The sequence below is a fragment of the Zingiber officinale genome, chromosome 7A (assembly GCF_018446385.1).
Source record: "Zingiber officinale cultivar Zhangliang chromosome 7A, Zo_v1.1, whole genome shotgun sequence".
Lineage (NCBI taxonomy): Eukaryota > Viridiplantae > Streptophyta > Magnoliopsida > Zingiberales > Zingiberaceae > Zingiber > Zingiber officinale.
In genome coordinates, this window is record NC_055998.1 from 73684450 (window position 1) to 73702164 (window position 17715).

At 41.7% G+C, this 17715-nt stretch overlaps 1 protein-coding gene and 1 pseudogene across 4 annotated transcripts; one reads left to right on the forward strand and one right to left on the reverse strand.

Annotated features, from left to right (window-relative positions):
- The first annotated feature begins 261 nt into the window (after window positions 1–261).
- LOC122001534 (protein SPA1-RELATED 4-like) lies at window positions 262–5479 on the forward strand. Of its 4 annotated transcripts, none has more exons than XM_042556323.1 (7): window positions 262–2153; window positions 2228–2385; window positions 2820–3747; window positions 3805–3951; window positions 4085–4396; window positions 4509–4558; window positions 5208–5479. In XM_042556323.1, exons 1-7 carry the CDS (start codon window positions 1125–1127, stop codon window positions 5401–5403), a joined length of 2820 nt encoding a protein of 939 aa, XP_042412257.1. In that variant the 5' UTR covers window positions 262–1124; the 3' UTR covers window positions 5404–5479. The 4 variants fall into 4 exon arrangements, with proteins under 4 accessions (XP_042412257.1, XP_042412259.1, XP_042412255.1 ...); XM_042556321.1 differs by having other exon boundaries at window positions 264–2153; window positions 4499–4558; XM_042556325.1 differs by lacking the exons at window positions 4509–4558; window positions 5208–5479 and having other exon boundaries at window positions 263–2153; window positions 3805–3995; window positions 4085–4221.
- A 1372-nt stretch (window positions 5480–6851) lies between these two features.
- On the reverse strand, window positions 6852–13063 carry LOC122001535 (annotated as a pseudogene).
- Between the last annotated feature and the right edge of the window lie 4652 nt (window positions 13064–17715).

Genomic DNA, 17715 nt, shown 5'->3' on the forward strand with positions numbered 1-17715 from the left:
CTTCTTAGCTACAAAGAAAATCAAAATCTCCATGTGGATTTGCGATCTGAGGAAAGGCGTCGGCGATGCGCCAGTTGACTGCGATTCCATGAAGAGAAGGGAAGAGTGCCGTCACAAACAAGCACAGGCAAAACGCCGCAAGCGGCCCGACCTATTCAAAGTCGTGTTTTGGGCATGCAAATTCAAACTGAACAGTAAGCGGACTGTTGAGATGCATGTGAACGAATCACAAGTCGCTGCCACTTGTTACAATTCAACTCTTCCCAATGCGGAATGCGAGAAATATGGAAAAGGACAGAGCAGAGAATTAAGAAGTTTGGTAAAAGGATGACCTTTTGGTTGGCGATCGTGGAAGTCTGGAACAGGAAAAGGCGGCTTCTTTTTTTCTTTTGAATGATTGGTGGTTTGGTACCAAATGCTAGTAGTTGTCGCCGCCGATAGGACAAAGATCAGGGTGACGGACCGAATGAGTCATCCTTCCTCGAGCGCCATCGATTTTGCCGCTGGAGAAGCCCGCAAAACCTAGGCGACGCCTACAGAACAGAAGCGCCTTCTTCTTCGCCTCCCACTTGCAAAACCCTAAAATGGCCCAGGGAAACGAAAGGGGAAAATCGAGAGTGAAATGAGACGAAAAGAGGGGGAAATCCTCTTTTTATATTTATCCTCACAACTATACTTTTTTTTATAATATAATTATATATAATGTTTTATACTTATTTATTTATAAGCTAATATCCATGCACGAGTGCACGACCCGACGCTTCCGGCTTCTCCGTCGCACAACTTCTGTCTTGAGCATTCCGTCGAACACTTCGGGCGCACAGTTGACAGCGACTGCTGCTGGCTGTTGGCCGCTGCGAACCACCCAACTCCGCATCAGCTCAACAGCCTTGTCCTGCCTCCCGCTTGCGGACCAGCGATAGGCCACGTAGCTGGCCATCGCCATGGGAGCCGAGCGCGTGCGGTCGGCCAGGCAGCGAACAGGATCCCTTTGCTAATGCTGCGGCTCCACGTAGACTCTTTGTCCGGCTTCCTAGTCGCACCCTCAGTATCGGTCCTCATGTTTACAGCATTACTACGTTCGGTTTCGTGGTCCAGAATGCAGCGCAGCGCCAGGCGCAGCAATGTTTCACGGCATGCCAAGCGGCCGCCAAGTATTCGCGATTAAAGGTGGGCTGAGAGAGGAGAGAGGAGAGAGGAATCGAGCGAAGGGTGGCGAGAAAGAGAAAGGGAAAGGGGAAGGAGCGGAAGCGAAGGGACCGAATCAAAGGTGGGACTTTGCGGCTCTCTTCGCCTCCGCGGCGTCTGGTAATCCTGATCCGCCCTTTGCTTGGTGGTTCTCGTTTGCGAATGCTCGCTTTGTCTTAGTCTCTGAGGTAGCGAGCGGGGAGAGGGAGCAAGGCGCCGGTTTGCCTTTTTTGCTTGGGTTTGATTTGATCGGAAGGGATTTGGTGGAGGAGGTAGAGAGGCACGGGGCGAAGAAGATGGATGGTTCAGAGGAGACGTCGGGGCGGGCGCGGTCGTCATCGGCGTCCCGTGCAGCAGGCGGCGCCGGTTTCAGTGGCAGTATTGATTTTTCCCGTGGCCCAAACGGATGCATCTGGGGTTGGGATCAGGAGGAGGAGGAAGAGAAGAAAAAAGAGGATTTTGTGAGGGAGGAGGAGAAGGAGGAGCTACGCCGCTTGCTCTCCTTCGGAATCGGTGGCAACGGCGCTGGCGGTGGCGGCGGGGATGTCAGTCTTCGGGAATGGCTCGATCGGGCGGGACGGGCGGTGGAGCTCCTCGAGTGCTTGCACGTGTTCCGGCAGGTTCTGGAGGCGGCACACAAGCAGGGCGTCGTCGTCGGCAACGTGCGGCCCTCTTGTTTCGTGATATCGCCTTCTAACCGCGTCTCGTTCATCGAGTCTGCTTCTTTCTCCACCTCTGGCCTCGGCGGGTCGTCTTCCTCCGCTCAAGGCGAGGGCACTGAAGCGTTTCCCGAGGGCCCCTCCTCCCTGCTCAGGGACGCCGACGGCAATGCAGAAAAGACAACCTTCCCAACGAAACCGATCTTGCTTATGGAATCGAGTTGGTACACCAGCCCAGAGGAAGCCGACGGCGCTCCCGCCACATATGCTTCCGACGTTTTCCGATTAGGCGTCCTCCTGTTTGAGGTTGCGGCACTACTTGCATCTTGCTCCTCTACTCATCTGCTTCTCGATCGAGCTCATCGCTCCTTGTTGTGCAGTTGTTCTGTGCCTTCGACTCATTGGAGGATAAGCTGACCGCCATGGCTGACCTCCGGCATCGCATCCTTCCTCGGCAGCTGCTGCTCAACTGGCCAAAGGAAGCTTCTTTCTGCCTGTGGCTGTTACACCCTCAGCCGGACACCCGGCCCAAGATGAGGTCAGTTCATGGTAGAGCTCCATTACTTGCTCATCTGATCATGCTGCATGCATCTGCATGATGTTGCCTTGATAAATTATGGATCCACACCTCATTTTCAGTTGATGAAATGAGATCCAAATCGAAATAGAAAGTTCGGTACCCTTCGGGATTGTAGCATATGATCTCTGTAAAGGAGATAATTTCAGTCACTTCCTTTAGTCTAAGGGCTGGTTAATCTATAGTGCTTTGTTAACTATGCACAAAATGTAGGAGTTCCAATGCGAATGCTATAGTTCATTTCGCATAGCTTGCTTTAGTAGATGCAGAATTAACTTGTATCGAACTAACAGTAATCTGAGCTCCATTTTTATCATAATACTTCGATAATCGTCCATTCGGTATGGAATTTGTATATGCTTGATTCAGTTGTCTTTTATGTGGCCTTTTTTCAGTGAAGTGTTGCGTAGTGAGTTCCTCAATCGACAAATAAATTTTTTGGAAGAGGGAGAATCCGTATCAAAGATTTCAGAAGAGATAGAAGATCAAGAATTGCTTAGGGAGTTTCTTTTGCATTTGCAGTATCAAAAGCTAGATGTTGCTCATAGATTGCATGACGCTATTGCTTGTATCTCTTCTGATATTCAAGAGATCCAAGATCAGAGGTCTATCCTCACACAGAATTCATTTCTAAAATTGAACAGAGATGGACACTCGTCGTCATTATTCACAAAAATTGATCAACCTGCAAGAAAACGTTGCAGACCAGATTATAAGAACGAGCTCAATAATTTAGGTTCTGAGGATCCAGAATCAGTGACAGAATTGCAGATTCATCAGCAGAATATAGCGGTAAAGAGTTCGAGATTGATGAAGAATTTCAAAAAGTTGGAGGCAGCTTACTTTTCTGCAAGATGCAGGAAATCAAAATCAACACACAGACCACCAAATAAGCCCGTGCCAGTTTCGAGGTGTGGCACTGGATCAGCTGTTTGGACCAAGCAGAGTTCGATTGACGATACAGTTCTTAAAGGACATGGTGGAAGGGAAGGCAAATGGGTAGTAAGTTCATTTCTTGAGGACTTGTGTAAATACCTGTCTTTCAGCAAGTTGAAAGTTAGGGTGAACTTGAAGCAGGGTGATTTGTTGAATACCATGAACTTAGTATGTTCCATGGGTTTCGATAGGGACAAGGAGTTTTTCGCTACTGCTGGTGTGAATAAGAAAATCAAAGTCTTTGAATGCGATATGATTCTAAATAAAGATCGAGATATTCATTATCCCATTGTCGAAATGATTAACAAATCAAAACTCAGTTGTATTTGTTGGAACAGTTATATCAAGAGCCAGATAGCTTCGAGCGACTTTGAAGGTGTAGTGAAGGTAATCTTTTCTTGATTATATTGAATTTGATACGAAATTAACTGTAAAATCATGCAGGTATGGGATGTTACAAGAAGTCAAAGTTTGGCTGAAATGAAGGAACACGAGAGACGTGTATGGTCCGTTGATTTTTCACTCACCGACCCAACGAAGTTCGTTAGTGGAAGCGATGATGGTACCGTGAAGCTGTGGAGTATTAATAAGGCAATTCTATTCTTACACATGCTGTATGTCTGCTTTTGAATTATGTATGCCGCATAGTCAATTTTAAGATTAAGATCGAAATTCATCACGAACAAGTTGATAAAACTTGCATTTAAAATGTTTCATCTTGCAGGCTGGAAGCACCGGTTCTATCAGAACCAAGGCTAATGTTTGTTCTGTTCAGTTTCATCCAGATTCTGCATACTCACTCGCAGTTGGTTCAGCTAATCATCGGGTCTATTGCTATGATCTCCGGAACTTGAGGATGCCTTTTTGTACATTACCCGGTCATACAAAAACTGTGAGCTATGTGAGGTATCTAGATGCATCGCATCTTGTCTCTGCGTCCACCGATAATACGTTGACGCTATGGAATTTGCCTACATGTACAACGAGTGCAGCTGACAATATACTTCAAACCTTTTCAGGTCATACAAACAATCAGGTACTTCAAGTTCTCCTGCTGAAAGAATTCTCACCGATATAGTTTTGCTAAATATTTCCTATGGTAATTGATCACTTAGTCTGTCTATCATCATGATTCCAGAACTTTGTAGGTCTATCAGTATACGATGGATATATCGCCACTGGCTCGGAAACAAATGAGGTATGCTTCATATTAAAAGTAATTGTTATTTATTAGGCTTCTTATGTTCAGAAGGACCTGGGAAATATCGAACACAAGTGCTTATATCCTCTTAGTTTTCTTCCATTCCGAGTTTTTTGCTTTTTGTAGAATTCTTCTACATTGAGCTCGTGTTGCCCCATCTATTGGTTGAAGAGTTGTCAACTCGTCTCAGAGGCTTTAGGATGCACCATATCTTGAGGTCTCGTGTTGCACCATGTGTGCCCATATGATTGGTATCGATCAATGTGCTTAAAATCTGAATAACCATATCTTGATGCGTGTCTGAGCTGTTAAAACTATTGTGAGGTAGCTCAAGCATGCATATGAGGCCTCGCCGTGTGGTTACTCTCTACTAGGCTCGATCCCATTCTACCAATTTGGACGAACTATGCTCTGTTTGACCCAGCTCAATCCTTCCTAAACCCCAACAGAGCTTAACTATGACCTTCTCTAGTCACATTCCCACTCGAGGCCATTGCTATCGGTTTCCTAGTTTCTTTCCAGCTTCCTCTTCTTGATAGTAAATGTTAACAATGCTGATTGTCCTATCGGAGCCGAGTACAGATTACATTTGTAGAAATGCTTTAGTTTGGGTTTCTTACAATTCGTTCTCCGTATCCTCGTGCAGGTCTTTGTCTATCATAAATCATTCCCTATGCCTATCTTGTCTTACAAATTTGGGAGTGCCGACCAAATATCAAGCCAGTCAAACAATGACGCTACACAGTTTGTGTCTTGTGTCTGCTGGCAAGGTCAGTCGACGATGCTGCTCGCAGCCAACTCGAGTGGCAGCATCAAGTTCTTGGAGATGGTCTAACTCTTAGTTCGGAGGAAGAATGAAGACACTGCTGCTAAGCTTTTGAAGCTGTGTAGTTAAAGGGGGAGAAGGTAGAATTGTGTTGTTTTATACAAAGAGGGAATTGTTTTGTATAAAGCATTCGATTTGAGGTACATATTCATATGTTTATATATGAGTTGAGGAGAGGTAAATGTTGATCACAATCAACAAAGTTATATGTGGATCTTAGGTTGGGATGAGTACCATATGTGTTGCAACTTTGAATGGTTTTGTTGATTGAGGTTTAAATTGGTTACAAAGGATCTTTTTGTTGCTTTTCCTATGAAAGACTCTTCCATAGAGATTTTTACTCTTCTGGCTGATTGTTAAAAAGTTGATGAAATTTATGTTATTTTATTGTTTTTAGCATATTATAATTAATTTAAAATTATAAAAAATAATATATATATTCCTAATTATGTTTTATTCCCTTCATACTCCATCTCTTCTCTCGTGTCTTTTCTCCTTTTCCTCGCTTCTTCCGGATAAGCTAAACCTAGAGCTGTCAGACGGGCCAACCCGTGGCGGGCTAATCATTTGGCGGGGCGGGGCGGGCCAACCCGCCAACTTAGCGGGTTGGGAAATTTCTAACCCAACCCATTCTAAGGCGGGTTGCGAGTTTGGCGGGCCAACCCGTGGGCCCATCAAAAATTTTTAAAAAAAATTAAAAAATATTTCATATCTTCAACATTTTACTTCAAAAAAGTTTTCTATAATTAAATGTATACATAAATATGTATTTTAAATATAAATGAACACAAACGAGTACTAATGTTGGATGAAAAATATTATTTTTATTTTAAAATTATAACACAGAATGATAATAAATTGGCCTAAAACTTATCTTACATGTGTTTTTCAACCCGCGGGCCAACCCAAGCCCGAGCGGGCCAACCCGCGCGGGTCGCGGGCCTAGGCGGGTCGGCCCACGGCGGACTTGGGTTGATAAAATTCCAACCCAACCCGCTTAAATTGTTTGGCGGGGCGGGCCAACCCGACGGGCCCAACCCAAATTGACGGCTCTAGCTAAACCAACTAGGAACCCCCACGATTTAATATAATTCTAAAAAATTAAAATATTAATTTCGGTGAAATTATATTTCAATATTCATAACAAAATAATTATTCCTTTATTCTACTGACAGTTATTGCTCATTTTTACAAGTCATACGCAAGATAAACTATAAATTAAGGCTTATTCAGCATTAATTGACTAACATTTCCACTAATATATGTGCTCTGGATTTAAGAATTAATTAGGTGAATTATATATATATATATATATATATATATATATATATATATATATATATATATATATATATATATATATATATAAAATAATCTGCATTATATGACCGTGAGTCGGCAAAGTTAGAATAATATACGCATTAATGTGAACCCCAGGACTTAAAAAGTGGACGCCTTTGCAAGTATGTTCAAAAATCAACCATGAAATCATGAAATTAGAAGATCGTGAAGATACACAACTGCAGTTACATGTTTCTGGTGGATGAATGAGAAGAGAGGCTTTTAGGATCTTTTTCCTTCTTCCACATGGCTTCGAAATTTTGAATGCACTTCAACCGAAACAACTGACGAAGGAACAATCAGAACGATGAGTTGAATAAGTTTTCATCCAGAAAGAATGAAAAATCTAGGTTTGAAGGTTTTTTTTACCTTCCAGCGTTGTTTTTTGATAATACTGTGTTGGATGTGATTATCTCTCTAAATGTCGGTCTGTCAGCAGGATTTTCGCTCCAGCATTGTTCGATCAACCTGAACAGAGAAGAAGAAAAACAAGCATTTAATTCACGAGGATAGAAACGCCAATGAACAACTTGTAAAATTTGTTCCATGTTTGTCTTTTTGTCACAAGACTAGTATTACATACATAAGGCGCGCTGTATCGAACTGATTCTAAACATACGGATCACAACTGAATGCACTAGCTTTCACAGCCGGTGGACGTGCAAACTCAGAAGGATTGTAATTGCCGGTGGTGGATATAGAACCAAATGAAAAATGAAAATAAAACCATAATGATGAAAAGGACAGTCGAAAAAATAAGGAAAACTTAATTAAGTAAATTGCTTACTCTTTCAATCCATGTGCGTACAGTTTTGGTGCAGCTCTAAATGGTGGTCTCTCCTTGGATGCATATGCTTTAGGAACTTCATCATCTTGTTTATAACTAAAAGGTGGACATCCTTCTATCATCTACAAAGAGTTGTATACCATTAGAGTCAAACATATATGCAATTTGACCGCATATTGGATTTGAAAACAAGAGCCTATTTGAACAAAATGTTGAAGCATTATTGGCATGGTTTCATAGTGAAGAATCTTATTTTACTAAACTAGACTTGTTACAGTGATAGATGAGAACTACATATTGAACAGCAAGCAAACTGGCACATATTCACATATTTTAATGTTTATATAATTTTTACTCAGAGAACCAGACAGTAGATGATGACATGAGACTTTTTCCGCACTACACAAGTTTCATTATCCAAACCATTATTTCCTAGAAAATTTTGAAGTCTCGACATATAGAATTTTGGTTTAAAGTCACATTCTGAGTCTGGATAGCACAAGATCGTGTGCACTCAAAAGGAGAAGGAAAAGAAGAAACACATCTTATTTGATCAGCGCCTCACATTGCCAACGATGGAGGAAGCTTCATGCACTGTGGAAGCAGAGAAGCCACAAACCCATCTGTCCATTGGAGGAAGTAAGGTTTTGGTGTCAATTGACAGAAAATTAGAAAAGTTCATTTGATGTTGTGTCTCAAGTGGTGGACGGATCATAAGGAACCATGAGGAAGAATCATAAAGGACAGGGTGCTAAGCCTATGTATCATAGAGGAAGAAGCCCGTGGGCACTTTCTTAGTTGTTGTGCCAGTATTATTCCGCATCTCAGTGCAAGAAAGCAACATTAAATCTCAGTGTGCCATTGGCACAACACAAGATTTTAACCCTTGGTTCTAATAAATTCAACTGCAAAATGATGTTTATGGTAATGACAACAATAATTATGATAAAAACGTTATAGATACATCTGAAATAATAATTAAATCAGAATCAAACATGTAAGTGAAGCATATACCTCCTGCAAAATCAAGGCAAATGAAAAGACGTCTACTTTTACATCATACTCTTTATTATAGTAGACTTCGGGAGCCACATATCTGCCTGCATATAAAATAATTGCCACGTATTGAAAATCCAAAAAAAAAAAAAACGACTTTGAGGTTGACTATTGACTTTTATTATAAAGACAAATGCTGTTGAAAACATGTCAATAATTTTGGAAAAGCAAACAAAATGCTTGTTCAAGAAAAGGGTATCAAACAATTAAATAAAATTTTTAGAGCAACAAATCACAAAAATATAACGCCCATCTCGATTATTCCTTTATTAATATCATATCATGCATCACAAAAGAGCTTATACATTACAAAATAAGTGAAAACAGGAAACATAGATCACTCACATGAAGTGTCGAGACAAGTTAATGGCCTTTCCTCTCTAACAGTCTTTGCCAATTTCAATAACTTGCTCACACCAAAGTCTGCAACCTTCAAATGCCTGGTATCATCTCGCAAGATATTTCTGTATCTCAGAAATAGTGAAAGCCAAACTTAATAATCAATCAAGGGTATTCCAAAAAAATAATAATATATGGAAACCACAGTGCACAACAAAGAAGAGCATCTAAACACTCACGAAGGCTCAAGATCACGGTGAATTATGGCTTCTGGTTTATGCTCATGCAAGTAATTCATCCCTCTGAAGGTTTGGTCATAACACAGCAGGTAGTGATGATTAATAAAAAAATGAAAAATCAGTTCTCTTCAGCAAAATGAATGTTTGAAATTAGCGCCCACCAATGGAACCAGTAGAAATGCGGAGGTGAATTGGTACTATCGGATGATAAAAGGATGAACCAACTTACCTGGCAATATCAAGTGCAAATCGCACTGCCACTGATGGCTTCAAAGCTCCTTTCCGTTTCAAATAGGCACAAAGATCACCCTACCTCAAGGAGGATGATTAAGGAATAAGAAACGAATCTTAATAAAAAAAACAAATTTTTCTGTTGGCAGCCCATAAATAAGTTACAAGTTACTGAAACAAATGTTCCATTTTGAACTTGTATTTGTCATCATGCACACACGCATTCTGATGATGAGCATTAAAACAAATCTTCTTCTATAGATCAGTTGGCATTTAAATGATACCGAAGAGGTGTCCAAATCTTGAAAAAATTGTTCACATCAAAGGAGGGAAATGGGAAGTTTTAAATAGCATTAGTTGATAAGATAAAATTTAGAAAATAGTATAAAGAAACATATATGAATTCAAAATTTCCTAAACATAAAGAAGGTTACAGTTTGAGGAGCAACCTTTCGCAAATATTCTGTGACAATCATCATTGGACTACTTTGAGTAACAGCACCTAAGAACTGGACAACATTTGGATGTCGTATTAATTGAAGTAATGCAAGCTCATCTCTGAATGCCCTTCTGTAGAAAAGAGGGGAAACTCTAATTGAAAAACTATGTATGTGTCTCAAGAAATCAAGGTACTAATATCCCCACAGGCCACTATAGATTATAAGATTAGCAGACACAGATTTCATGATGAAATATAGAACCAACCCACAATTTATCTTCATCGGTCATTACTTCATCGCTGAACTTCTTGACAGCAACTTGAATTCCCGCCATCTTGCAATGATGAATGTTCCCTGAAAAATAAATTATAGCACAGGCAACAGAATATGGCTAATTGTAAATTTTTAGAGAGATTAGAAATCGAAAAGTCTTTTTCCTATTCACTTCACAAAAAGCAGACAAGGGAATAATTTTGTTTTGCACTTCAAATAAAAATACAAACAAAATTTTGATTTGTTTGTAGTTTATAACAAAGACTCCAAGGAGCTGAAGCTAGTTAGTGCGAACTGTTTCAAATACAGAACCCGAGTTTCAACTCAATCCAATCAAATTAACAATTCAGGAAAACAATGGTGATTATACATACAATCAAAGAGGTATAAGAATAAGCTAGAAGGTCTCAACTATTAATAGGTTAGCTATGTGATTAATTTGCATATGCTATGCTTGTTAAGGTCGCAACACTATACAAGAATGTTGAGAAAAGCTCCATGTTCTATAGAATTTTCCAAAATATTGCCCTACATATACAACTAATCCCACTGACTCAACTTATTTAATTATGCAACTACAAGTGTCAGAAACAAGAATTGTTTGCAACATAATAGTTGTGGCTTAGAGGATGAAGATGATATACATGATACAACGAAGTTATGAAACAAATAACTCGTAAGCATATTTGTTCAAGATCATATAAGATGCATTGACAATGACAGAAAGTAACATTGAGATGTGCTGAGGCAGAGAGAAGCTGACATAAATTTGGAATTAGAACTAATGTCCACTGAATCTGAAGATACCCCACAATGGAACTGTGGGAGAAGGAATTCATAATACCGGCCAAAAAAGATGATGTTAATTAGACAGAAGTGCAAAGGTTGCAGAAAAATGAAAGAAAAATCTTCCCTTGCTAAGATCATAAAACAAAGCAAGAGAGATTTTAACAGAATGGACGTAAGACCACACATTTTCATAGTCGCGAATGAAGAAAGTATGAATATACCTTTGTAATGTTAACACTGTTAGTGAAATCAAGTTCACTGGGATCAATCTCATATTCAGGAATTTCCCTGGCATTCTCAACATGCATAGGAGCAATCTACGGATGGTACGAGAAAACAAGAGTCAATACCATAAGACAACAAGGAGTTTAGTGTGTGGTATAATGTCTCCTGTTTGATCTAACTACAAAGAGTAACATACTTTCTGTCATACCTTTAGCTTGGCACCATGCTTCTCCAACAGCTCAATTACTTCATGGTTTTTATAATGTATTGCATCTGCAAGAGGCTGTTAGCAGAAGAATGTAAACAAATCTGACTCTGAAATAAGTGAAAACACATGCAATTCAGTGCATCGATCACCACAGTAATTAGATCACCATGACTACAAGTTTACCAGGTCATTAGTTTCAGACAAAATAACAATTCAGTTTTCCCCATACTTTTTTGTTTGAAGTTTCAGGCAGACTAGTGTCGGCCCAGAAAGGTTCCAATGAAACCAGCACAATAGAAAGAATAGCTTCTATCATATCTTTTGTGTGGATTATTGTTTATCTATCAGAACATACGGTGAAAGACAATTCCATTTCATCAATGTTGGATTTTACATTATATTGAGAGATCATGTTTAATTACTTCCTCTAAACTATAGCATCTAATAGAATTTTGCAATCTCAATAGCACAACCTCAAAATTCGACAGTTTGGTTTCTCCAGTATTTCAGTTCATATTTTGGTATCATGTTTCATACTTTAGTAGCCATTTTAAAGAAAAATTGTACAATCTAGAAATCAGATCCAAGGTGAGAGTACCCTTAAGATAAGGGTAGAGCAATGAATTTTGACTATGGTAGCATCTCTTCCTTCTTCTCTGAAATAGTGTCCTGTATTTCAGGTATGTAATAAAAAGTGACTAGAGTGCCCTTGATATTACTAGTAATAAAACCTTCAATAGAAGGATAAGATATACGCAGTGACAAACACAGATTTGATGGTGGTGGTGTTCTTGTGTTTCAGCCTAAACATTAAAATTCCTAAATAAAGCTATCAATTCTACATAAATTGTCAAAACCAAGTATAAATGTGTCCAAAATTGAAAGCAACACAATGACCTCCATAACGATTGTGTATAAACTAGGCTTTGGGAGGAGGTGAAGGAAGGGTAAGTAAAGGGAAGGTGACATTTACCCTTGTTTGGGAAGGAGGTGAGGGGAGGGAGGGGGAACTTTTACCCTCCCTTACCCCTCGATTGAACTATTTCCTTACACCCCGAATCGGGGTGTAAGGAAGTTACCCTCCTTCCCCTTCCTTTCCATTAATTTCGCTATTTAGTAAGGACGATAGTTTAAAAGGAGAATGCACGGCAAATGTTTTGCTTCGATATTCCTGAACACGCCAAGCAGACACCAGCATTATTGTGACTCGATTCCGTCCATCATATTTAAGGAATGCGACTCCGGGATGGTTGACAGAGATTAACATCAATTCCAGAAACAACGGCAAGGCCAACAGGCAGTACATAGAGGGAGGGGGGAAAGGAGGGGCATTCCCACTCACCGTGCTACCCCAGCAGTCCTGGGGATCCACCTGGGCGCCCTTATCGAGCAGTAACCGGACGACGTCCGCGAACCCTTGGCAGGCGGCGACGTGCAGGGCAGTGCGGCCGTCGATGTCCCGGAAATTGACGTCGACGCCAGAGTCCAGGAGCTCCCCGATTCCGCCGACGTCGCCCTCGTTCGCCATGTACATGAGGCGGATGTTGGCGTCGATCTCGTCGGGGACGCTCGCCCACCCCTCCTCATCGCTGCCGGAGGGGGCCAACGAGGACTGCTTGCCGAGAGTGAACCTTCCATTTGACTTCGACTCCATGGCCGGCGGAAAGGCCTCGCCGGGGATCGGGATCCCTAGGTCAAGGGCCTAGAATTTTGGGGGACGGAACATGCGTCAGGAGACGACAATTTATAGCGTGGGCGGAGTCGTAAATAGGTCGTAATTTCTGGCAATCAGCTGGGAAACGCCAGCGGTGGGGATCGTAGATGAGAGCAGCCGTACGATCAAAGAAATCAGGAAAGCAACGAACCGTTGGATGACTTAATGCGCTCGTCGGTTGCGTTTTCGGTTGACATGGCGCCGGCGAGACTCATCGCTGTCTTCCCCCTCTGGCTCCACGGTGTCGCATTAGGATAAGCCTGAAAGATTTCCTTTTCCAGCCGAGTCAGGAAACAGGTACGCTGACCGCTGATGTGCTGGCAAATGTTTCTCGAACATTTAATTACTTCGGAAGGGCAGAAACATAAAGAGGGCAGAAGCAAAAAAAAAAAAAAAAAAAAAAAAAAAAACTAATGGTTAGATGAATGGAATGAATAGGCGGAAATATTATTAAGAAATAAAGTAAATTTTACACATAGAAATATCCATGAATAACCGATTATGAAAACGATTGATTGAGTGCTCAATTAGGGAGGTTATTAAAGGGTGACAACGGTTGTTATGCTGGAAGGGTTGGATCATTAGTAAAGGATGGGGCGGCCCCCATTTGTGGTAAGACAATTATATTATTGCTAAATTGGAGTGGTAACGGCGGATGTCACCGACGTCCTTTGACTCGTGTTGACCTTGGACAGGAGCCTACTCATCCGGTTGCATGAAGACAAACAATGCTCGAGGTCATAACAATGGTATCGTTGAGTATTATCAAATTGTCGTTAGTAATGAAAAATAATTTTTTTTTGTAAAAATACAATAAAAAAAAGGAGATTTAATTTGACTCAAAAAAATTATCAATTTCTGTATGATACGGGAATAGATGACCCCACTAAAAGTGTATTAGAGCATTGAAAATTAGATGGTATGGAGGCCAAAATCAATCGGTCAAACAATTAGGACATAGATTAGGTAAAGTTGATCGAATAGGTCCTCAATGTCGGTCGGATGTGATCATCCGAATGATCGCCCTCTGTAAACTTGCAGCTGGAGTTAAAGACAAATAATAAATTTCCTGACCTATCATCCTGCCTGAGCGAACCTTATGTCTGGTCAGATGATATGCAACCCTCCAACAACTAGACAACCAAGTGAAGAACATGTTAGTAGCCTTACACTGTATGATCGAGATTGTGATGTCCCGGCCGAGAGGTTTTCGGTCGGCCTATAACGGGACCCATAGGCATATATCACCGTACCCCTTTGGAAATTTGTGTCACTGATAACAAAGCATGTCTGACATGCAAATCGTACTTTAGAAGCTTTCAGCCTGTCGCATCAGAGATTTGTGTGCTTGCTTAAGAAAATGTGTAAGGAACAACTTTTGACTTGTCTTTTCCTAGAATGTTTTGAAAAATGTACATATACTTTGAGATACGTGCACAGACGCTACAGTGACACTATAAAAGGGGGTTCTCATCCACATGTGGAGGTATGTGATACTTTACTTTTCAACATGTTCATTGCTATAATTTTTCTATTATTCTTCTCCACTGAGCCGAGGATTGACTTGAGCGTCAGAGGATCAACACTGGGAACCTCTTCCCAGCTCGACACTAACGCTCCTAGTTTTGCAGGACAATAAGAAGTCTTCATCCAGTCAACCATAGAGTCACGTTCCCAGCCTACCATCTTCTCAGCTTTCGGACATGATCATATTTAGCGCCGTCTGTAGGAATTTTGCCTGATCTAGAATGTAAAGATGGAAGATAATGGACGACTTACCACCATGACACTAACCTAAGAAGAAGAAGAGCTGGAGATACTAATTAATGCCTGAGCTGCAAAGATGATGTAGCAACAATAGGAGATAGAAGCCGACTACCAAGCGCCAAACGACCTAGCTACGTCGTGCAGTGTCAGGTCAGCGAGCTAACCAAAGAGATTGAGCGGAGGACCCGATAGGCCGCAAGCCGAACTACCATCAGAATACTTGAAGCAAGCTCCTCTAATGCTAACAAGATGAATTTACTTGATATCCACCTCAAACGAGGTGACTAATCCAAGGATCCAACCCTTTCTCACACATCCACTATGAAAGAGCTCATTCTCAGAAATAATCCGGAGGCGGAGAAACCTCGTACAAGCTCACACAAAAAAAAATACAAGAAGAAGAACAAGAAGAAGCTAATACAATATGAAATCTTACAAGATTTACAACAAATGAAACCCTAGCTTCTTACTTCTTGCTTGTAGACATCTCTTGATCAACTTGGAAGTGCAGCAACATTTCTCTCTAAGTCTCCAAGAACTGGTGTTGAGCGGTGAGAAATTTGTAGTGAGAGCTCTACTGAAACAGTGTACACCTAAACCCTTTTCTAGGGATCTTCATGCGCCTTAATCGCTTAAGCTTACTCTTAAGCGATTACCATGATTACCACGATTACCACGTCAGCAACCTGCTTCAAATGGCTATATTTTTGAAGCTCAATCGATTAACCTAGTCGATTATGCATGCCTAATCGACTAGCCTGATCGATTAAATTTCAACTGGGCTCAAAAAACACATGCTAGGTGGTTGGAAATCCATGTAGTCGGGTGGAGCAAAGAAAAAGCACAGGGACTAGAAATCAGATTTGGTCCCCAAGATTTGTAGGGAGTAGAAGCCCCTCACAATGATTTCTTGATTATCAGGGCGATAATTGCTAACTATAATATTCATCATACTTTTTTAATATAGGCAGTTCGGTGAATATTATATTCAAGAAGGCGTTTGATCAGCTTTAGATCGATCAAAGCGAACTTCAACCCATGACAACTCCACTGTATAGCTTCATGGGTAATGAGGTGTTGCCGATCATCCCAGCTTGGCTGATCATATCACTTAGAGAAGAGCCACTCGTGAGGATGAGGACGATAAATTTCATTATAATGGATGCTCCGCCCGCTTATAATGTTATATTGGGCTTGTTGGTGCAATATTCCCTAGGTCAAGGTTGACCTGGTTAACCAAGCCTGAGTCTTGGTTTGGGTTTCGATGTTTGACAATATATTGGGTTTAGATGATATGGACAATGCAGGTGCAGTTGTTCATTTGGGGAGATTGTTGATACAATTCTCGTTTGGTCAAAGTTGACCAGTTAAGATTGTGAAGGAAAGTCAAGTAGGTCAAGGTTGACTGGATACTTGACTGAAAGTCCTGGTGAGTGAAGCCAGGCAGAAGGAAGTCCTGGTGAGAGAAGCCAGGCAGAAGAAAGTCCTAGTGAGTGAAGCTAGGCAGAAGGAAAGTCCTGGTGAGTGAAGCTAGGCAGAAGGAAGTCCTGGTGAGTGAAGCCAGGCAGAAGAAAGTCCTAGTGAGTGAAGCTAGGCAGAAGGAAAATCCTAGTGAGTGAAGCTAGGTGAAAGTCCTGGTGAGTGAAGCTAGGCAGGAGGAAAATCCTGGTGAGTGAAGCCAGGTGAAAGACCTAGTGAGTGAAGCTAGGCAATTGGGAAAGTCATGGTGAGTGAAGCAAGGCAGGAGAAATCCAGATGTGTCAAGATTGACCAGACATCTGGTGAGAGTCCAAGTAGGTCAAAGGGATTGACCGGATACTTGGCAAGAAGAGAAAAGTCCAAGTAGGTCAGAGGGATTGACCGGATACTTGGCAAGAAGAGAAAAGTCCAAGTGGGTCAAAGGGATTGACCAGACACTTGGTGAGAGAGTCCTAGCTGGTCAAGGGTGACCGGATGCTAGGTCTTATGTACCAACAAGTCATGGTTGACTAGATGTTGGTTTAGGGGGCTTTGGACTTGGTTTTGGGCAAAAACCAAGATCTGGATTGATCAGCCGATTGATCCAGCAGATTTGGATTGATCCGTGGATCGATCCAGCAGATCTGGATCGATCGGCCGATCGATCCGGTGAGTCCCCGCGAACAAAACCCCTCTAGATCGATCGGTGGATAGATCTAGAGGTCCCAATCGATCAGTGGATCGATTGGGACGCTGCTGCTTCCCGCGATAAGCGCTGGATCGATCCGTGGATCGATCCAGGCGTTTTTCTAGAGCACAGAGGCGCTATGGATCGATCCGTGGATCGATCCAAAGCCTCCCCGATCGATTGGGAGCATTCCAATCGATCGGGATTCGACCGTTTGCGTCGATTTAAGCCGCAAGAGTTCATTTCCTTCTACATCGCTTCCACGACAAAGCTCAGATCTTCACCAGCGACTCCACAGAGCTCTCCACGCCAGTTCTTGAAGTTCTTGGAGGTTCTTCCAAGTCAAGAGGCGGATCTATTGCAAGAGGAAGAAAGCTAGGGTTAGGGTTTTCTTGTACTCATTGTAAGCTTTGTGCTTGTATTTTTTATCCTTTCCCCTTCCTTTTGTAGTGTGAACTTGTAGGGCTTCTCCGCCTTCGGTAGTTACCGAAAAGGAGGGTTTTATTAGTGGAGGGTGCGTGAGTAGGTGTGGATCCTTGGACTAGTCACCTCTTGTGAGGTGGATACCAATTAAACCAACCTTGTTAGCGTTGTGTGGTTTGTTTCTTGTATTTCCGCTGCACATGTTTGAAGAAATAAGCAACGACGAGCACCTAGCGAGCGACGAGCTATTCACCCCCCCTCTAGCTACTTTTCGGTCCCAACAAGTGGTATCAGAGCGAGGCCGCTCTTCACCGGAATCATCGCCGGAAGGGTCAAGCATAACAAGAAGA

Bases quoted from the DNA above. Each gene is read 5' to 3' on its own strand.
- LOC122001534 (XM_042556321.1), top strand. From the start codon at position 1,125: ATGTTTCACGGCATGCCAAGCGGCCGCCAAGTATTCGCGATTAAAGGT. The intron at 2,386-2,819 runs GTCAGTTCATGG...GCCTTTTTTCAG, and splicing joins GACACCCGGCCCAAGATGAG to TGAAGTGTTGCGTAGTGAGT. The intron at 4,559-5,207 runs GTATGCTTCATA...ATCCTCGTGCAG, and splicing joins CTGGCTCGGAAACAAATGAG to GTCTTTGTCTATCATAAATC.